The sequence below is a fragment of the Lycium barbarum genome, chromosome 1, assembly GCF_019175385.1.
Source record: "Lycium barbarum isolate Lr01 chromosome 1, ASM1917538v2, whole genome shotgun sequence".
Taxonomy (NCBI): Eukaryota; Viridiplantae; Streptophyta; class Magnoliopsida; order Solanales; family Solanaceae; genus Lycium; species Lycium barbarum.
The window spans coordinates 139,956,224-139,979,109 of NC_083337.1; the positions used below are offsets into that span (position 1 = coordinate 139,956,224).

Below are 22,886 nucleotides of genomic sequence, written 5' to 3' on the forward strand. Positions count from 1 at the left end.
CTGAGTCGTCAACCTGTATATCGTTGCCTGCATCCCCCAAGCAATAAAAAGGGACATCAGCACATTTGAATTGTACTGGTATGTAAAGCAACTGAAGCAATAAAGTACTGGAACTGAAACTGAAACTGAAATTGATAATTGATAACTATAAACTGTGATAGCAAAGGAAGTAGAGATATGGATACTCCCTGCTCTGTATCTGAATCATCTATTTTATCTGTGTTTGTATATGTGGGGTCTCGGCCCAATAATAAATGCACGCTATGGCCTCGGCCTAGTAGTGCGTCAGTCAATGGCCTCGACCAAGTATACGTATACATAAGACTGTGCCCTTGGGCAAAATCACATATGTTCAATTATGGTTAATTAATAAAGACTGAGACCATAACAACAATGAACAATACTGAACTGAAATAGACATGCTGGACTAAACTGAAAACATTGATTGTTTCTGAGTATACTGAATTTCTAGACTGAGACTCATGTGGTAACAATACATAAGTCTATAAAGATTACGTGCTGAGTTCATGATATTCAAATTGACAACCATGAAAGAATTCTGTAACTACAACCCTAGAATATAACAGTTCTACAACATATCATGAAACTAGGGCTAAACTGTATTCTGAGTCAAATTACTGACAACTATGAAGAATGAGGCGTAGGGAGAATCATAAACGTTCCCTAACGTAGATAGTTAGCCTCACATACATGTAATCGCTCCAATCTAACGAACTATACATAAACAGACTCTCCAGGACCAATAGTACCAAAATCCATACACGAAGACCATTTTAATTTGGCATAATATATAAACAGACTCTCTAATTTGGTCTCAGCTGGCAAGTATGCTTTCCAGCTATGGGATTGCACAAGTAGACACCTCAGCTTGTCTCTACTTTATCAGTTGAACACTCCAACTTACAAAATGATCATATAAATACCTCCAAAATTTATGTGCTACGTCAGCATTTATGTTTACATATTCAACTTCATACAAGTTGAGGTGTCTAGTTATGCACACTCAAAACCAAAAGTGGAGGTTATACTTGCTCAGATCAAAGTTTGCCTTTTAAATTTTTAACTATTTTGTGAGTTTAGCAAACTATCCAAAGTAGAAAGGTTTGGTTAATGCGAGCATGGAGAGAGAAGAGACAATACAATGCGAAGACAAAAACGATTGGACCCTCGTATGGCCACGTGTGTCATTTTCTAACACTATACATTCAACAAATTAATTGGCGCATGCACTTTTCTAACGAACCTTCATTCTTCTCTGCTCATTCGAAACAAGGAGCTAATCGAAAAATGAGAAAGCTTTCTGTTTTTCTTTCTATTGGATTTGCACGCACATCCTCCCAATTCCGCTGCAATACCAATAATGTTCTTCGTTTTTACAGCAATTTCACTTCTCCCCCCAAGAATCCTGGTCAGTAATACTTTGCACCTCTTTAAATGTGATTCCTTAGAAAACGAGTGTTTGTTTTGTTTTTGTTCTTCTAGGAGTTTGGACTGATTAATGAATTTTATCTGAGTTTATGTTTTTTGGTTTACTCTGTTTTCTAGTGAATACAGGTGTCTATGTAACAATTCTTGATGATTATTAGGATCTGATGTAAAATTGGATCAATTGTAAGTGTGTGATTGTAACTTCATTGACATCAAACACCCCAACTATCAATATTCAGAACCAATACAATAAGATTTTCTAATTAAGAGAGTTTTTTTTTTTTTTTTTTTAATCTAAAATTTAGGGTGTAAGGGGGAAATTCAATTGCTTATTTCTTAGCCAATTGCCATTTTCATTACACCTAAATATGGCTAATCTAGTGCCACTATGTATATTCTCGAAATTGTGACTCATCGCGCGTTAGACGAGAGCTTATCATTGTGCGTCGGAGATGCTAATGCTTGGAAGTAAGGGATTTTCATTAACAGGGTGCTAGCAGAAGGCTCAATTCTATATGTGGACAAGGCATTTTCACTGGTGATCACCATTTGAAAACTTTTCGATTTTATTCTGCATAAGATATATACAATTTGAGTACTTTTTGATCTGTCTAGTAAGCTTCTGCTCCAAACTTGTGTAGCCAAAGTGCATCCAGTCAACTCTGAAACTATGTATCTGTTTATCTGCTTCCCCTTAATTGATGAATAGATAACTTAGAAGTTATAGAAAGACAAATTACGCACTGGTATTTCACTTTATGACCGAAACCCACTGAGGTGAGATTAGACGGGGTTGTGATGCCTCAATGCAAATAATTCAAATATCTAGTTATTGTTTAGGAGAATGGAATGATAGATTAAGGTGTTACACATAGTATCAAATTCAAATGGTTCAAACAGAGAAGTGCTACCGGGGGGTTATGTGATGGGAGGATATGTAGAAAAGTGAAAGGTAAGTTCTATGGAACAATTATAGGACCAATAATGTTATATGAGGGTCACTATTAGGCCGCTACAAGATGGGTATGACAGAGATGCAGATGTGGAGATGGATGTGCAATCATACAAGATTATGACCACATTCTCCAGAAGGTGCAAGTAGCATACATTGAGGATACAACGAGAGAAGGTCGCTTGAGATGGTCTTGTTCATTTCTTGTGTCAGCCTTCGATGCACCGGTCCATAAGTGTGATACCATGTGAGTGAAAGTGTTGAAAGAGGCTGAGGTAGACCACAAATCACGTAAAAGGAAGTTATCTCTACAGACATATAATCTCTTAGAATCTATGTTACTCGGACTCTTCACTTTCGGTGCCGCACCCGTGTCAGCACGACATGCGTGTGGGATCCGTGCCCGATCTGGTCAACCGATTTCGGATACTTTGACCAAAATCGACGTAGAAATTCTGGACAGAGTCAATGATTTCTTTAATCAAAATTAAAGCTAAGGTGAAATTGAAGAAAATGGAATATCTTGTATATAAAAATTTCTATGTCACTCTGTTTCCTCAAGTTTTCCACATAATATTCCATAATTTAGTTTTATAACTCTATTTTTAGATATTTGAATTTTTTTAGCCGAATCCCCGCACCCGTATCCGTAACTGGATCCGTAACCCCGAATCTTAAAATTTAGATCATGAAGGATCCGACATCTAGATCCGCACCCGTATCGGACATCCGCACCCGAGTCCGAGTAACTTAGCTTAGAATCCATGCAAACTTTGTGAAAGGTAGGGCACAATGAAAGGAAAAGATCTATGTAGGCAATGTCAATTGGTTGTGAATCTGTTTTAGTCACGTTAGTTTTTAAACTTTAGATACTGTGCTTTCTAGGAGTCTTTTAGCTTAGTAGAGCTTTTTATGCCATTAAAAGATACAGAGAATTTCTTGTACTTTTTAACTTTATTTTGTATAATGTTGCTGTAAGCTATGTTGCTTGGACTCTTCAAAAATGTCGATGGGTGCGTCAGATCCTCAAAACATAGTGCATTTTTGAAGGATCCGACACGGGTGCGGCAACATTTTTGAAGAGTCCGAGTAACATGGGCTCTGAGATGAATTTTAATTGGAGAAACATGCTCAGTGAAGATTTATATAGCTGACGGCCTGACCCCAACTTGTTTGGGACTGAGGTCTAGTTATTGCAGCTTTTATTGGGCAAGTGAAACATCTACAAATATGTTGTTCTTAGATTCTTTATATTGCCAAATAAATGGTTAGAAAAATCCAAAACATTTATGTTCTTGCTGCTAAAAGATTTTCATACTATATTTTCCTGTTGAAATATTTCAGTCAAGTATATAATCAGTTCTTTGTTCTTTGAGTTTTACTGATGGCAACTATTATGTTTGAAGCATGATTCATCTAATTAGTAATTACATGTACACATAATGAGAAAAAGTGATAAATTGAGTCTGAACTATTTTCCATGTCGATAATTAATGAATACATGAATGATAGAAAAAGGGTAAAACAGTGTGCTCATTTGGCTGGTTACTTTACTCTTCTCGTCGATCTTCTTGTTTTATAAGCTTTTTTCAAAGTAATACTGCTTTCTTCTTCAGGACTGCTTGCACATTACAGGAGTCTTGTTGAACAGGGGAAGCTGCAGCATGATCCTTACCAGGAAAAAGTTGCTTCTGAACTAGAAAGTCTGCTTGGAAGGTTGGAACAATATGAAAAGGATATGGAGGAATATCATGTGAGAGTTTTATATCGTGGTAGTGAACTTTTAATGGAAGTTATCTATTCAGTGTTGTTTGAAGGCTGTGATTTTAATTACCATGCTTTTAGGCAAAGCTTGCACAATGGGAGGATAATAGGGAAAATCGGAGGCGTAAGCTTCTTATGGAGGAAGCTGAGGCCAAACAGCAAGGTGCATTTACACCAATAAACAAATCTCGCAATATTTTTCAAAGATGGATGTCTCGGTGAGTTGTACATTTTTTAACATTCTTATGGAACCGATTTCTGTGCAATAGTTTTTTTTTTTTTTGTCATAGTTTCTTTATTTAAAAAAATAAGTTTGTTTTTCCAAACAAAGTGAGAGAAAATGTTTTGGTTCTCAAAGAGATTCATGAAGGAATTAAAAGGATAGGATGGTCTTATCTTCTTAATGCTTTGAATGCGTTGATTGTTTTGGTCTATCACATTCTCTTTTCTAATTGAATCTGGATCCAGTTTATTTCTCTTAGGCTTTCATAATGCTTATGGGAAATGTATGTGTCCTTTTCCTAGGTTTGTTGTCTCATGGAGAGATCATTTTTCTAGGAGGAGCTTTATAATTTCACAGTCTATGCAAGCCATTTTGGATTTTTAAGTCATCATAGCATTTATATATCATCTAGTGAATAACGGGGAAAAGGGTTGGTGAGTTATTATGAGTATGGAACCTTTAGAAAGCTTCATTAATGAATAGCAATTGAGGAATACAGTACAGCTAATGCTTCACCTGATGAATTTCTAGTCAGAGATGTAGCCCTACATATTAGTACATTTCTCTTCTCCAACCACCTGAGTTGGGGAATTTCTGCTTAGAGAATGTTGTTTTATTGTTTGACTTCATTAAAAATAGTACTGCAGGGATCAACATATGCAGTGGTGATTCTAATTTACTTCTATAGCAGGTGCTGCTTGAATTAGACACTTTTCATTAGCTTTTGTCTAATTTTGAGCTTCTCTGGATTGCTATTTTAGAAATAACCATTAGAATCCTAGTGCAGAGGTTTTCTGCCATTTGTGTGTCTTATCACATTGATATAGGTTTGTTTATATGGGTCACTCTCTCACAAGTCACACTTGCTGTGATAACTTCTGCTGCAGATGTTTGAAAATGGTACAATGGAGAGAATAATAATTTATATATTGTTCAAAAGTGCTAAGGATAGAGGTATTAATAACCTATATATAATTCAAAAGATTTAAGAGTTCATATTCTTTCAACAATTCATGATTAAACCTTGTTCATTTTCCTTTTTCTGTCAGATGAAGTTTAAGTACAGATTCTGGGTGTGTTCTATATGGAGGAAAACATTTTCCAGAAAATGTTTTCCAATTTTCTCATGTTCGTTTGATCAATTTTTTTTTTTTTTTTTTTTTTGAGACTTGTAACAGTTAATCTATATATCCACAGGTGTACTACATCAAAATATGTAGTCCCCCTCCAAAAGGTTACATTTACAGCATTGATCTCTACAGTTTTCTATTCTTACAAGAGATCTAACACATCAAAAATATCTTCTGTCTGACCTAGAATTTCCTGTTTACACCAAAAATAAAAAAGAGCTAGGCAGTTCATCTTTAACTTCTGTAAATTGTTCTGCTTGTTCTCAAAACATCTCTGGTTCCTCTCTTTCCAAACAGTCCACCAGATACATGATGGGACAATCTTCCATCTCTCCTCTTTTCTTGTTACATTCCCATCCCTGTTCCAGCACTTTAATACTTCTTCTATGCTCCCAGGCTTCACCCATCTGATCTTCCTTAGGTTGATAAACATCCTCCACAGCTGGTCTGTCCATTTGCAGTGCAAGAAAAGATGACTGATTGTCTCATTATGATCCCCACACAAAAAACATCTAGAACATAAGTGAAAACCTCTTTTGTTCAGGTTTTCATGAGTCAACACTGCCTCTTTTGCCAACAGCCAGTTAAAACAGTTCACTTTATAAGGTACTTTTGTCTTCCATATCATCTTCCATGGCCATCCTTCTTCTTGAAAACTTGATACATTCAGGTCTTTGTATGCTGATTTTACATTAAAAATTCCTTTGCTATCCTTCGTTTGATCAAAATTTTTGGAAAACATTTTCTTTAGGAAAACAAGTTCGTTAAAAATGGGGAAAATGACTTCCCTAATCAAAGTAGGGAAAACAAGTCCACAAGTGGCATTTCACCAACCACCCTATCACCACCAAACCCCAACCACTCCCACAAACCCCCCCCCCCCCCCCCACCCACACACACACCAAAACAAAAAAAAAATCATTTTTTTTTTTTTTTAAAAAGTTTGAAAGTTTTCTTTTTTGATTTTCTACACCCACCCTCTACCCCCTCCCGAATTTTCTACATATTTAAATTTTACCTTTATAAAAATGGAAAGTTTGAGTTGTTAAATTTGGTGTGGGGTGGGTGGTGGTGAGGGATAATGGATGGTGGTGGGGTGGGACGTGGGTAAAAAAAAAAATTCCCATTTTTTATAAAAGTAAAATAAAATATATGAAATAGAAAAATTGGGAGCGGTGGGGTGGGGTTGGTGGTGTGGGTGAAGATGAAGTGCGTTTGATGGTGGTGGTTGGGTAGGGGTGGGATTTGGTTCGTGGGGTGGGGTTGGTGGGGCTTGGGTGGGTATTTTCCGAAAAATGTTTTTTACCAATCAATCGAACATGAGAAATAAGAAATTCACTTATTTTCCACTATCCAACCGAACATGAGAAAATAAGTAGAAATTCACTTATTTTCCAAGAACACATTTTCCAGGAAAATATTTTCCTCCATACTGAACACACCCTCTATGTATCAAGAATATATTCTTTTAATTGGAAAAAGGTGATACAACCTCCTTCCTTAGAAATATAACATGTTCATTAACTTCTGGTCTTATTTTGGATCTAGTTATTTAGATTTTGAAAGAAAAAGACATTTATATATTTAGAGTCTGCGTAAAGCACATCACTATCACAAAATTGATAATTAAAACTTATGATAAGAATTTACTGAAGAAAATCATGGTAAAAGAATTTCACATGGACTTTGAAAATATTCTTGGGGGCAGTGGGAGAACAAGAGCAAGTCAATATAACTTTATTCTCTGTAGGCAAGCAAAATTTTTCACATATAGTGGCTTGGGAAGTACATTTTCCTTTTTGGATAGGACTGGCTGTTCCTAACATGCTGACACTGAGAATGAACAATGCAATTTTCTTTGATCAAAGGATAACTTAGTAAACTAGGATGTAGTCTGAAGGACAAAGTCTATAAGTTGTCTGGTTCTTAGCAGCTTAGTGTCTTTGAGTATTTCTTACGTGGTCCATGGTCCTCGAAACACTTAAAGGATCTCAAGCGTCAGGTGAAAAGGAGGAAAAAACCTCTTTCTCAACATGTTGTGCTAAGGTAGGTAGTATAAGGAAGACTCACCATCAATTCCTTTTGCATTACTCTGCATTTCCGTTGTTGTGGAGGATTATTTTTCCATTTTGAACCTAGACAAGAAATGAGCTCAAACTCGACAGAACTGACCTGGTTGGGACACCCAATAGTTGGCTCAGCTTGATTCAGTTGCAGAGCTAATACATAGCTTTGTTATTATTTTTGATCATGTTGTTCTCCTCCAAATTGTTTACTTTTATTTGGAGGAATTGATGTTGTTCAGTTGCAATCCTTATTTACTTTTATAAAAAACACAGCGGCAGGCCCATTTTGTCCTTTTCAATTGAGACATATTTATGTGCAAAGTTTTAAAAAAAGAAGAAGCTTGTTTCGCTAACTTCTGCTTTACATCATTCACAAGAGTCCAGATTCTTCTTCACTACATGGGGAATTGATGTTGTTAATAGTCCCCTCTTTACAAGTGCCACGGGAAGAGCAATCTGATCCAGAGAGTTTCAACCTTGCAGTTTTTCCTATATTCCGAAGCATTAAGGTGCAAAGCACATAAATTGCCTTCAATCTAGATAGATTGTAGTCTTGTACAATAAGCCCTGTCAAAGGTTTAATGTCCTTATCAAGTATCCTGTACCACCTAGGTTGTGGCTAATGTGAGGCAATGTTTGACTGTATACTTGAATTTTGTAGTGCCAAAGATTTGAACCACGACTACTTGGCATAACTTGTTTGACTGCCTTCTACTGACTGATTACCTAGCAAAAGGCTAAGTGGTGACACTGATCCTTGCAGCTCATAGCAGCACTTCAGACACATATGTTCTGTTCTAATAATGAAAAGAACTTCAATTTTAACTGCTTCAGAACCCCTTGCTGTCCAAGCTCTTGTAGTGATAAGTTTCCATACTGCTCTCTTGAACTACGTTCGTCACGTGGTATTTATGCGTAATAGACTTCCTTGTTGCATATATTCATAGACACAGATATAACCATAAAAAGAAAACCATCACTCATGTATACCATCTTTGTGGTCCTTGGAAATTATTGTTTTAAAAGAAATTTAATCTTTTTGTCTTGGAAGAGCATTGGTAACGATATGGGTAATGTACATAACTGAGTGATTTAACAGAATTATTTTACTCAGTAAAAGAATAAAAAAGAAAGGAAGTATGTCACTGCCATTAGTATAATGTATAAATTCAGTTGCTTCTTCTTCACCGCCAGTGGTATAATTGTCATTTTCTTTTTGGCTCAGGAAACCTGAAGATGTGGAAGAAGGAGTGGGGAAATGGGTTTCATATCTTAATCGCGAGAAGAAGTTAGACACACAAGTCGGCCGCCGCCCTGCTGCTCCTCCAGCCCCAAAAGGACTATATCTATATGGCAATGTTGGGAGTGGTACAATTGCTTCTTGTCTATCTATGTTGCATGGTAGTTCATATATGCTGTACAAATTCATCTCATCCTCATATTTCATAATGATAAAATTTTGTTTTTTGTTTAGCTTATATTCATGATCAGTATCACCCATGCTTTACTCACAGATAAATAAATCTGACTATATGTTGGACTTCACGTAGGGAAGACAATGCTTATGGATATGTTTTATAAGGCCAGTGAAGGAATTGTTAAACATCGAAGAAGGTTTCACTTTAACGAGGCAAGTGCTTGTTTGGGCCTTTTGTTTTTTTACTTGATTTGTCACATTCTACAGATCAATCAATCAATTGATCAACTACTCAAACCAACTAGTTGGGGTCGGCTATATGAGCCCTATATGTCCATTCCACCCTCTTAAGGCTCATTTCATTCAAATACTTGTGAGGTTCTACATATGCATGACAAAAGTTCATTTCAATTTCCTGAAACAATTTAGTCTGTCTTATCCTGAATTGCAATTCCGTAATTGTGTTTATAAGCAAAATGTCACGGGTCAAACCTGACAATTTGCAATGCAAGACTGTCTGTCCAAAAACCACAAGTAGATGACATGTAGTAACTGATATTATTTTAATACGTAGATAAATAACTAGTATGCCGACATTATTTTGATACGGACGAAAATAATGATAGTTTTCCGACATTAGCTTAATAGGAAAATATCCTAGAAATTTATGTGAGGTGGTGCAGTAATAATCAGCAATAAAAGTACATTTGTCTGTGAAGGATGAATGAGTCAGAGTTCCACGTGATATGAGGCAAAGCATATCGGAGTTAATGTGAAAAATGTTAAAACCTCTTGGCCCCTGAATGGAATACTGGATTTGATTACATCTTCTGTTCCTATTCCACCATTTTGCCTCTGTGGTGAAATTATCTTTAGTCGTGAAAAATATTGCTTTTGTCAATCATTGTTGCAGTCATGAAATGGGTCTGGCGTACAAACACATTTGCCACGCTAGTATGGGTTCCTGAAGTAAAAGAATCGTCTGGTATATATCTGATTACTCTCGAGTAGTTAGTCAAAATTCTCTCATTTTTCAAGAAACATCAGGATTGAAACCTGTATAACATGTTTGAGGCATGCTTATTAAATGCCAAAGCTTTTGTGTGTGTTTTTCTATATGGTACTCATGTTAATCTGCCTATCATGCATTTCAATACTTGAAATGGTCAACAATCCTATCACTCTGCTGTGATCACAAGATTTTCCATCTACTGCACTTCTGATTTACTCCAGATGTTACAATTGGCAGGCTATGCTTGAAATTAATGAACATATGCATAAAATTTGGAAGATTCAGATGGAACAAAAGTCTCTGCAGTCAAGTATTTCTGGTTGGGTCATGAATCTTCCTTTTGATTCAAAAGTTAAAGAATGGATAGCTGCGGAAGAAAGATATAAGCAAGATGTGCAGATGAAAAACATTCTTTTGGACGTAGCTGACAAGTTTCTTGTTAACCAGGCAGATCGTAGGAGAGGTGCTAGCATCCTTTGCTTTGATGAAATACAGGTAAATAAAGTTAGATTTTGTGTATATGAACTTTTCTAACCATATCACTACACAGTAAATTGTTACTGATTTTTTTTTTTTTTTTTGATAACTACATTGTTACTGAACTTAAGTACCAGAAATATACTAGGTTTTTGCCAACCTCAAATCTTCAGGAGCTGACTTTTATGAATTATTGAATTTATCAGACACAGTGGATCTAAAGAAAATAATAAGAAGTTAGCTATAGTTACCTCTGCTTCAGTATTATATTTTGCCTCATTCAATCTGCGTATGTTATTTATATAAATACAGCATCCAGTATATGTGGAAGTCTGCCATTGTTTGCTAGAGTCATCTCCGTCTTCCTCTCTATTTGTGTTGTGGAATTACAACATTAAGTTGGCAATACTCTCAAAGAAGTTGTAGCAACCTTTTTATGCTGGGGTCATTTGTTGCGAATGAATCAGATTGAAGATTACTTTTTTTTTCTTTTTCTTTTGGTGGCAGACGGTTGATGTTTTTGCCATTGTGGCATTATCTGGAATTCTTAGCAGATTGTTGAGTACTGGAACTGTTCTGGTGGCAACCAGTAATCGTGCACCAACGGACTTAAACCAGGTGCATTTACTTCTGGAAAAGCAATGAATCATTCTCAAAGACTATTCCATTTGCATTTTAAAACTCAACTCGCTTGATTTTTGCTGCAAGTTTAGACTTGGAAGATGAATAAAATGGAAGTCTCTGGCTCGATGTGCTTGAAACATTGTTACATTTGTTTGTAACATTTCTTTTTCTGATCAAGTATTTATTGTGACGTTTCTTTTTTATTCAGGATGGTATGCAAAGGGAGATCTTTCAAAAGCTACTAAAAAACCTTGATAAACATTGTGAAACTGTTCTAATTGGCAGTGAAGTTGATTATCGCCGCCTTATTGCTGAGAGATCTACAGACCAGGCAAGATTTAAGGAAATTTACTTGTTTCTATTCCCTGATAAACTAACTCAAATGTGCTCATATACACAGCTTTTATCTCCTGTCTAATTTGAAAATAAATCCAATTGTACACATTAAAAGCAAGCCTCTCTCCTGTGGTTAAGAAGCCACATCTCTCCAAGGGTGGGGGAGTAGGACTTTTGACAAGAAACATGGACAAGCTTATTGTAACCAATGCCAAATCTAGCAAAAGGCCAAACGATTAAGATAGATCTAATAACTTTGTATGCTATGGATTACTTAGAGACTTACTGGATCTTTTTTTCTTTTTTTTGTAAAATAATCATTTGATTGTACGGACTAAATACTATCTAGTTTCTCCTTTTCTTCATAGCTCTCACATTTTTTAGATTGTATAGAACCATTTTATTTTGACTTGTTTGTTCCCATTATGCAACTGCAGGTCCACTACATTTGGCCTCTAAATAGCAACATTAAACGAGAATTTGAGGATACCTGGAATAAAATTAGTAAACAGGCTGGAGGAAGCATCATTTCACATACTATTCCTGTGATGTTTGGAAGGTACTCTAATTAATCCTTGATATTTTTCAAGTCAGAAAGAGCCCTTGGATCTTTATATGATAGTCCTTTGCTTTTGATCAGAACATTGGAAGTTCCTGAGAGCTGCAATGGGGTGGCACGGTTCAACTTTGAATATCTGTGTGGTCGGACGGTACTATGCTCTTGTCAGTCAGAATTTTCTTTTTCTTTTTTCTGTATGACTTAATTATACTGGAGAAAAAGGATCTGTTAATGAGAGAGACTTATTCTTATCAATTTGTTTGTACTTTTGCATTTTGTCGTCATGGTTAGTACATGTTTATTTTTATCAGTCAGAATATAATCACTTGTCAAAGTTCTTGACATCCATTTGAGTATCGAGTTAGGATTTTGGTTGGACAATCGATATGACAGTATGTCATGTAAGTAGGAGTGGGCACGGTATCCATTTTTAAAAATTGTTTATGAATCAAAATGTTCTTGTAATTTGTACTTATATAATGTAACGAGCTTTTAATTATATTGTAACTTAAGCCTAGCTTGTGGTGACAGTGAATTCAATGAAAATTGTTTCAGCCCTAATTTTAACATTCCCTCTAAAACTCCAGATATTATAATATAGAAAATATCTGTTCTATTTTTCTTTAACTTCATTCAAAATTAATCTTAATTTAAGTTAGTAATTTGACAGATGAACTGAAAATACATACGAGCCAGCTTAGGCTTGGCTTTGGTGCCCGGACCCATAGATAAGAAAGGAGCTTACTGAGAAAATGGTCTGGCACATATGTCAAAAATAAATAGCATGACCTGGAGAAAATGAAGAGAATAGGTGCAGAAGAAGCCTAACTTTAAGCAAATTAGATGCTGTTACAAAAAAAATAAAAATAAAGGAGGAGATGAACTATCTGTACTGCTTTAGTCGATGTTGCCAACTGTAGAACTTGTCATTTCTTTTCTGGTGACTTTTGGCATGTTTTCAGGTTTTAGGTGGATAGTCTGGTCATTAATTCCGGTTTGGATAGAGTCTCAACATGTTTACCTCTGATTATGTCCATAGTTGGCTGGTTGGAATTCCGAATGCTTGTCTTCATATACTCTGATGGTCTTCGTGTAGTTCTGTTCAAACTGAACTTCACCATAAGTAGAAATTCAGTGATGTCTTAGCTCGAAGGCCATTTAAATTAAGATGAAGTAGGGAAGTACTCAGCTTGAACTTGAATCTGTATTTCATGTTGCACTGTTCCGATGCAGTTTTTTCATCTGAGAGTCAATCTAATAGGAACAAGGACAAGACTGTATCTTTAGCTCTGACCTTGTAACAGAATGCTGTCGTATTTCATCTAATGTGTGTACATTTCAGCTTGGAGCAGCAGACTACATTGCAGTGGCTAAAAACTATCACACTGTTTTCATTTCTGATATTCCTATTATGAGCATGCGTATCCGTGACAAGGTACCATCTTCAACATTCCTTACTACACATGCTAACTAACTCAAAATAAATTAAGCTTTGATTCATAGATTCTGCTCCTTGTATATTGACAGCCTGCTAATACTATTCATACTAGCATAAAAGACAGTTAATTGTCACTAAGTAGTTCCAACTGTGTCCTTAAACTAGGTGATAAGATCTTGCCTCCGTCGTATTTACTGGATATGTGGATTCCTTTCTTTCGGGGATCATATCGAAGGGAAAATAATTGCTTTTGGCCTTGACATGTCTGAGCTTTTTCTTGTTTTTTCAGATACAATCAATTTCTTTGACTTTTGGGGCATTGTTTCTGTGCTGTTTAAACAACCTTATCCAGCCGTCTGTAGATTGGATTCATCTCTCCTATTTAGCGCTTTAGTAGCTCTTTTTTGTTTTTATTGTTGAAAGGTGCTTAAAATTCATATTTTGGACCTATCAAATGTTTGAACTTGTATCCTAATTCCAGAGGTCATAGCATTGGTGTTTTTTTTTCATTCTCCATAAATCAAAGGGAGACATCTAAGAGAGATTGTATCCGAGTGATGTTGATAATTAGCTCACCATGGAGGTGATTGGCTATTCAAGTATCTCTATGGCTCTATCTTTACGATACACATACAATACTTCCAGATTGATGTTAAAAAAACAGTACAAAGCAGAGCAAAAGAACAAGAGGAAAACAAGATTTTACATGTTTCGGAAATGAATACATCCACACAGGAGATCAAACCGGACTTCTTCAATATGAGAGAATCTGAGAAAGTTCACTCGGATTTACTAGTCTCAAACCAAACCCAAGTACCATTGTACACTTTGTATCTCAGAACTTAGCTTGGAACTAGGATTTAAAAAATTTGAACCTCTTAGTCAGCCGTGTCTTGCTAACACTCTCTTGGTTCCCCTTATACTATGTTAAGGTTCAAATATTAGTCAACTTCTTTCAGGACAACCTAGGTAATAGAGGTAGTATAAGACTCGTGTTAAAGAGTTCTGATTCACAACCCATGCTATAGCTTGGATGATCACCTCACCTAACAAATATCAAGGCAGGCACACAAAAAAGAGGAATATGGTCAATGGTTGGCTGATCATGTTTATTTTAAATATTACAAGTATAACGTGATAATGGGTGGTTGTAGGGGGCATGGCTTTGCTTGAGTTTCCTAGTTGTGTGATATGTTGGTCCCCTGTATTTTCTTGAAATCTCCCTATTTCATAGGATTGAGAAAGGTGGTTGGTAGGTAGTGTGGACGATATACATGGGTAGGGGAGTTTAATGCCTGTTAGCTATGTGAATATGTAACACATTTTACTACTCTTCCTTCTTTGTCTGTTCCGTCTCTCAGCATTTGAGATTTATGTTTTATGCCCTTTTAACATATTAAATTTAAATTATATTCGTATGCGCTATATTTTTAAGATCTTAGTCCCACTTTCATGCTACTATGTTGTTGGGTTATTTTTATGTTAGTGCTGGTTACAATGTTTCTACTTCTCAGGCAAGAAGGTTTATCACCCTCATCGATGAGTTATACAATCATCATTGTTGCCTATATTGCTCTGCTGAAACCTCAGTGGAGGATCTATTTCAAGGAACAGCAGAGGGAACACTTTTTGATTTGGAAAGGTAAGTGTGCTTTATTGTTTCACTCTCCTAGGTCTTCTGGTCTTCTAAGAGGGTGTCCAAATTTGTTATTTTGTATACCTTTGTTATGTGTGCTTTTGCATCACTAGATTAAATGGCCATCCTCTTGCAGTGAGAACTAATATATCCTAGATAATGTTCATCAAATTGAGAAAAATATCTCTGAAAGTTAAGATTTGTATAATGTGCTTTACATTGCATGAAAGCTACAACTATTTAGTATCTCTCCATGCATGAGTCAATTTTCTAGTAACAATCTGGGCTGTTGCGTTACATGACCCAGAAGTGTGGATGTACCAACACTAAACACTAAACCTAAGAAGCAGTTACCTAGGGTATTTCCATCTATTTCCATTATGGAAATAACCTTTGAGAATTAGTAAAAGGATTGAGATCATCTGATGTCAGTGTGCTATTTGTACAGCTTCCAATTTGAGACAGAGATAGAAGGTACAAAGCTCCGGCGAGATGTTTTAGCAGAAGGCAATGTTAGTTCAGGAGGTGCTCCATCTGGCATTACTTCCATGCTATCTGGTCAAGAGGAGATGTTTGCATTTCGACGAGCTGTAAGTAATTTTCACTGTTACACCTCTGCTTTTCCATCTCAGTTTCTTCAGCTGTGGGCTCACCTAGGGGAAACTGGATAGGGTTGAACATCTGATGTTGAGGAGATAGAACTCGCAAATAAAAAAAACTTCCACTTCGCATTTTGGAAAAGCTCTTGGGTTTAACAATTATTGCAACCCTCTTAACCCTTCTGAAATTTCCTGGATTTCTCGTTATACATAATTATTACTACCACCACCACCATTTACTTTCTGTTTAAGTTTTCCATTTCTGAATAAACCAGTAGTCTTCCGTTTCTAAGGGCTTAGCAATATTTAAAACTGTTCCGTTTTTGTTCACGTAAAAATAGATTCTAAGTTACAACTTACAAATGGTATATTTTAAGCAAGAATATCATTTACTCCATTTGGCATTTCTTCTAATCTTTTTCTTAATTTAGCATTCCTCTTCATCCTGTACATTCAACAGTTTGAAAGAAAAGCTGATACAACAATTTACCATACGCAATACATAGGCCTAAATAGAGTCTAAAAAAATATAAAAGCTTATGATAGATCCAAAGTGAAAATAAATGCAGAACCAAACTGAAAGAAAGAAAAAAATGAACTAATTACTGTTCTGTTTTGGTTGCATGGTTACAAAGCATAAAACAAAAATTTTCAAACTGAACTAGCACAGAAATCTAACTAAAACACCAAATTCAGACCTTTAGACAACTTTACTGTTTATTAATAGTTTCTGATTTTATCATGTTGGGTAAATCTGTTAATTCTTAATGCTTTTTCTTCATACACTACAAAGACATTATTTGAATGGAAGATCCTTTTTTAATGCAGGTCTCGCGCTTGATTGAGATGCAGACACCTTTGTACCTAGAAGCAGTTCAGCATCTCCACCCATATTTTGATTCTTCGCACAACGAGTTTGAAAAATATAGTGCCAATTAAGAACGATGGCCTATGTAATTAGGTGTATGTATAAGATCTTTGTTGACAATTCTTTTCCACCCTTTCCAATTGTCTTTTTCTTAGTTCTTTTTTTGAGAAAAGAAGAGAAAATAAAAGGGAGTGAGGGGTGGCACAAACATAGGGTAGTCCTGCGAGATTTCTCATGATTAAAGGGGATGTATTAGACAAAATGTCACAACAATCTTGTTTCAGATTGCAAAGTTGATTTCTTGGTTAGCTAGATCAATAAGAAGGAAATGTTTCTCGTGTTTTGGTAATTGACCATCCAATTCCAGTTCTCATCCCTTGCAGTGTGAAGAGAAATAAATTAATGAAAATTGGAAACCTGAGAGGCCTTCTGAACTTAGTGCTTTCTGTTTGCAGCATTCCCAAAATTTGAAAGGTAATCTATCGAAGTGCTTATTTGGAATAATGATAACATGAGTTGAGCTTAAATGAAACAGTGAGGACAAATAGCGGGTCTCAACTTGTATGGGGCCGAGGTGTAGTAGTAGTTGTTGTAATCTATCAAGGTACTTGTCTGTCGTCAGTTAAGATTTGAGGCATAGCACATTTCTATCTTCTTAATTTCAAGTGTGTGCGTGTGCGCGCGCCTCCTATTTGTTTTCTTGGAGATAAAATATAAAAGACTTATCAAGGAAACTCGCATATAACTGTGTGACTCTCTCTTTTCAACTACAACAAGAAGTCGAGATGCTGAACGGACAGTGCCTGTGTATATCTTGGCATCTCTTTGAGAGCAAAGCTAACAAATTCATAACCTTCACTTCCTTTTTTTTTTCTTTTTCAAATCCTGAAAAGTATAAAGCAAACAATTTTTTTTTCCACAGAGGATATAAAAGATGAAATAGAAAAGTTGACCTTAAGGATAAAAAAAAGTGAAGGTAGAATGTTACCGTATATATTCATATGTTGCTTTTAGAACTAGGAAAAGTGGAAATTTTACCTTTTTTGGAACGAATAATAGGTATTGGAGATTTTGGTGAAGGCATCGCGGACCAAGAAGATAGTAAAACAGATGGACTGCCAATAAGTATGGGTATAAATTTAGTGCAATTCGTTCATTTGATACCTTTAATTCTTCCCACTTATGGCCTACTGTCTCTGTTAAATCATCACCACCTGCGACTGCAAGTTCTTAGTTGCTATAGGGGTCATTTGATTAAATTAGTAAATCAATTGTTTCAACATGCATTGCGTTTCTCTCAACCCAGACTCCTCCATCTACTGGCTAGAAGTTTCTGCTTCTACAGCAGTACCACCACAAAGAAACATGTACATTACCTGTTTTTAGAGATGTAAGATCTTACATGCAAAAGTTGGTGAATAGGTTACTTCTCGTAAAAGAATTTTAGTATGTTTATTCCTCAAACAGCGCAGGGCAATTGTGAGACGGCATTGGTTAGTAGCGCTGTGCAACAGTGATCGGTCAGATTATGTAATTGCAGAATCATCAGCCCACATATCCTATTATTCAATGATAAACTAACAGGTGCAATTGATACCACATCACTCAAAATCAAGATAGCAGTAAGATGTTTACACCCAACACCACCTTAGATAAGCAAGCAAAAGCAAACACATCCAACAAATAATGAATTATAAAGTAAATCATCCTTTTTTTTTTCTTTGCCTTTCCAACAGATTAAGAATGCCATAGACAACAGCTCTAATCAAAGACCACAGAGATCCCCACAGCTGAATGCAGTATAGCTTGGGATACTTTAATCATCTAGAAAGAGAGCAGATGTGGTGATGATCAGTTCTGCTCCTCATTGTCCCCATTTTGCTCTGCTTCTGCAGCCATTAACTCATCAAACTTCTCAGTCTTTCCCAGCACTATTTCAATCTGCACATGACAAATAAAACAAAAGAACATAGTTTGATCACACATCAGATTAGACGAGTGATGACTGTTCGGGAAAGGGGAAAAGAAAATGGATCGCAGACACCATTTAACACCACTAGCTCACATGAATTTAACTGATTTTAGGATGACATTGTTTTGAAGAGTATAAAGTGGAGGAATATGAAAGCTGCAAAAGCAGCATCCATATAGCTACAATGTAATACTGGCCGGATTCATTTTTCCATTACAGCTATTGCCAACAGAGCTTATTTCTATTATTCTACAGCTTCTAAAAAACAAGAAACAACAGCAGCGAGCAAAGCCACAAGAAAGCACAGTTAACAGGGAATGTACATTCAACAGGCATGGGGTGTAAGACAAACTTCCAATCAAGTCTAATAAGATGACCTAATAAGACCGGACAACCATTTTGGTGCGCAAGGATGTAAACCACCAATAATCCTAAATTCTTGTTTTGATACGGACCAATAACCCTACAAGTCTATTCTACAGCTTTTGCAAAATTCTGCACAAATCCTGACTCAAACAGAGCGAAATGTTCGCACTCATCAACTTCCTCTTGAATGCTTTATTTAAGAACACATCAACTACCTCTTGAATGCTCTATTTAAGAAATGTCTATGCTACAATTTTAAAGGAAACAATCTTGAGTCCGAGCTAACATTTACCATAGAACCTCTACAGAATGAGTACCCTTAAACCCACCAAAAATGAAGCAGACTAATACATCAATTAACCTACTCATAATGCTTTTGGAGTTTACCTTTGCTTTTGGTATTGGTCGGGCTCCTGGTTCATCCCTCATGTCCACAGTGAGTGTCCTTATCTCTGCAGCAAGTGTACCCTCAAAGTTAGATGTGAAAGATTATGAAAGGGATGAGAATGGAGTAGGAGAAAACTCACTCTTCTCAATGGCGAATCCGTTGTTCTTGAGAATTTCAGCAATGGTAACCACTGTCGAAATAGCTGTATGCATGTGGCAAAGATTGTTAATCCTTTGGAGATCCATACGGCAAGCCAATTCAATTACTAACAAGTTTTCAATATGACGCAAAAGGATGAGTCCACATAAAAAACGAAAACACATCAAACTGAGCTGTTCCACCACTCTGTATTCCTTTTTATATAATAAGTTTACCAGCAAGCAGAAGGAGCCGCTTGAAACATATTGTCAAGCATGTTCTGCTTTTAAATAAAAGATCCTTGGGAAACCATAGGAATAAGGTTTGTGATGAAGCAGAATTCATCCCAGATACACTGAACCACTTTTAAAGTTTGAAAACTATGCTTTTCATGCTAGATGCTGGTTCAAAATTGCTTCACTAGGATATCACATCCCTGCCAAACTGTGCAACACTGGGTATTATGCTCTTCTTATGCACAAAAAGGGTGACAATAGTAAACAAATTATTCTTGAGACGGCAAACAGCATCTCACAATGCCGAGATTGAAATTCACGAATCATTATCATTAAACAAAGTCAATGGGGAAAACTAGCTGCAGAAAGTGATAATGCCACCATAAACCAAGTTGTAACGCAGTATATTCGTGATGTGAAAAAAAATAGCATAACACAATTAATGTAGATGAAGACCCAAATGGCATCAATTATAAGCAGCGGGAAACCACAAAAACTGAAAATTGAGGGTCTAGGAGACTTACCCATCCCAAGAGCAGAGAGTTCCACTTCATTGTACTGTTGCATGTACCTCTGCAAGCAACACATCAAATACCTCAGGATACTAACTATTACTGTATATGCGAGGTTTTTTCCATAGATAAAAAAGAGAGGTGATATGCCTATATGAGATCAGATGACTGTGGAAACATCATGCAAAATCCAAATCCAAATCCTTCATTTTATCTTCTCTCACATACCTCGTCAACAAATAACCCTAGGCAAATCTAGTTTCACATTGCGAACGACCCTATAACCATTAAACGAAAACAATTACTTCTAAAGCCAGATCTTTGCCATCTAGCTGTCTTCATAACTATATCTCATAAAATAATGCTCCATAACCAATTTACCAAAAAACAAATCCTTCATCCAATTACCCAAAACAAATATGTACATAAATTTCCACCAGCTCACATCCACAACACACAGCCAGCTAAGAAAATTTACACTATTAAATTACTTCAATGTCAATCACAATGCATGGCTCTGTAACATGGAAAAACAAGTAAACAAATATTTTACACTATCACCAAACCAAGTAATTAATGACCCTGATTGCTAAAACACAACAACAACAACCCAGTGAAATCCCACAACGTGGAGTCTGGGGAGGGTAGAGTGTACGCAGACCTTACTCCTACCTTGGTAGGACGGCTGTTTCCAAAAGACCCTCGGCCCAATAAAAAGCATAAAAAGAGGTCAGATAAGGCTAAGAGATTCAAAGCGATATGGAAATGAAATAACGCAAGCGACACAGATAACATAGGATAATCAAAGCATAGGAAATAACAGATAGTAGCAGAAATCAGAGCACAAGAAATTATACTGCGATAATGCGACTACTAATAAGAAAAGATAACGAGACTATCTATTAGCCTTCTACCATAATCTAGGTCCTAAAACACAGTAGTAATATAAAAAATGACTATGCTTTCAATGTATATAATGGTAAAAAAAAAAAAAAAAAAAAATTACCTTGGAGAGGTTAACATAGAAGAAAAGGGATTTCTTAGTGTTAGAAACTTGGATTCTGTTCTTCTTTGGAGTGTCAGCTGAGACAGTCATGTTGTTCACTCCTTCTGTAATTCCTTCCATTCTTTCTTCTTCAGGAAAACCCTAACCCTAATTTCCAAGCCTCCTTTTCTTCTTCACTTTCCCTTTTAAGAAGGGTTCCGTACAAATTGGGAAACTATTAACCCTCGGGTCAGGCGGTTTTAAGTTTAAAACGATGACGTTTAGGGGATCTAGAGTTTTTTTGTCTTTTAAATGTAGCCCCTGTTGTTTCGAGAATTGTACTTTACACCCCTCTTCGCATGGGTAATTACTTATGATGCGGAGAAAGTCCTCAATTTATTCCTTTGAAAGTCCTGTCCTGTTGGGGTAAATTTGAACTAGTCAATCGAGAAAGTTTAGAACCAAATAAAAAAATAAAAAAAATACATAAATGGATCTTTTATTAGAGGGTTAAGTTTGGACATGTATACTCTTACTTTGAATATCACGTTCGATAAAAGAACCAAAATATGATGGAAGTAACATCTAATATTTTCAGTTTCTTCCATTATGACTTTGTCACAAGCTACTTATTTTTTTAAAATTATTTACACGTATTTCACATAGATGCTTACATGCATATGACTTTTACTTTTACTTGTATAAATATTGTTGGTTGTTTGGGACATTTTAATAGTACTAGTCTCTGTGTTCATGCGTTGCACGGATACATTTTGCCTCAAATATTACAAAATGCGTTTTTATGATAATAAATATTTAAATGCATATATATTCTAAAAATAACTATTACCAACGCGAATATGTGCGAAATACATTAATCAATTCCTTATAGTAAAAATGGAACATAATATGTTATCTGAATCAACATAGGTAGTTTTTTTCTTAAGAATAGGGTAGTTTGTTAAGTCTTAATCCACGAGAATATAAGTTTCAATGCAATAATAAAAAATGCAATCAATTCCAAATTTTAGTTGACTTGGGTGTTCGGACTCTAAGTATTAGGCAATTAGGTATTCAATAATATAATTTTATCCAGCATAGAATTGTTTCTTTCTTAAAGGGCATCGGAATCGATCAACATTTCATGAATATTTTCGTCGACCAATATATATCTCTATCCAATAAACACTTCAGCACTATTTTCAACTTTTTGATGTGAATTTTTTTTATCAATAACACAAGTAATACGCTAAAATTATTATTATAATTATTATTTAATTTGCTAAGATAATATTCTCTCACCAACGAAACAACTGAAAATATTTTATAGGAATATATTATTTATGAAAAATACCATCCCCAAAATATTTCACACGTGCAACTTTTTTACCCGTATGTGTTTCTCTATTCCATTACAATGGGAGCACAAATGGATAATGTTGTTTTCAAATTTCTTAACTTTCTTTTCCATGAAAAATTAATATACCTAAAAATTCAGCATTTTTTGCCAATGGAAAGATATTTAATACACTTTATTTTGGGTTTTTGGCATTTATTTTAAAAAAAAAATTAAGTTGATCTCAATAAGTAAGATTAATATTTTTAAAATAAGTGAACCCCCTCTTTCAAACAATTCCAGCTATTATAATTTCATCCACATGCATAACTCCTCCTAATTTAAAGGATTGGAAATATTATAATTTCATCCACACGCCTAACTCCTTCATTATTAAAATTCA

General features: G+C 35.7%; 2 protein-coding genes across 4 annotated transcripts; one reads left to right on the plus strand and one right to left on the minus strand.

The window, feature by feature from the left end:
• The first annotated feature begins 1,126 nt into the window (after positions 1-1,126).
• On the plus strand, positions 1,127-16,899 carry LOC132639954 (uncharacterized). 3 transcript variants are annotated; one of them, XM_060356338.1, is made up of 15 exons: positions 1,130-1,429; positions 1,939-1,987; positions 4,018-4,154; positions 4,247-4,383; positions 8,810-8,952; positions 9,135-9,214; positions 10,251-10,508; positions 10,998-11,108; positions 11,323-11,445; positions 11,888-12,009; positions 12,091-12,160; positions 13,352-13,444; positions 14,962-15,089; positions 15,532-15,673; positions 16,511-16,899. In XM_060356338.1, the coding sequence occupies exons 1-15, from the start codon at positions 1,382-1,384 to the stop codon at positions 16,619-16,621; spliced, it is 1,752 nt and encodes a 583-aa protein (XP_060212321.1). In that variant the 5' UTR covers positions 1,130-1,381; the 3' UTR covers positions 16,622-16,899. The 3 variants fall into 3 exon arrangements, with proteins under 3 accessions (XP_060212330.1, XP_060212321.1, XP_060212316.1); XM_060356333.1 differs by lacking the exon at positions 1,939-1,987; XM_060356347.1 differs by lacking the exons at positions 1,939-1,987; positions 14,962-15,089; positions 15,532-15,673; positions 16,511-16,899 and having other exon boundaries at positions 1,127-1,429; positions 12,091-12,173; positions 13,352-13,422.
• Positions 16,900-18,123: 1,224 nt separating this feature from the next.
• On the minus strand, positions 18,124-21,389 carry LOC132639972 (uncharacterized protein At2g34160-like). The gene is made up of 5 exons (XM_060356355.1): positions 21,169-21,389; positions 20,175-20,223; positions 19,416-19,478; positions 19,276-19,340; positions 18,124-18,491 (listed from the first exon to the last, which is right to left on the minus strand). The coding sequence occupies exons 1-5, from the start codon at positions 21,286-21,288 to the stop codon at positions 18,402-18,404; spliced, it is 387 nt and encodes a 128-aa protein (XP_060212338.1). The 5' UTR covers positions 21,289-21,389; the 3' UTR covers positions 18,124-18,401.
• Between the last annotated feature and the right edge of the window lie 1,497 nt (positions 21,390-22,886).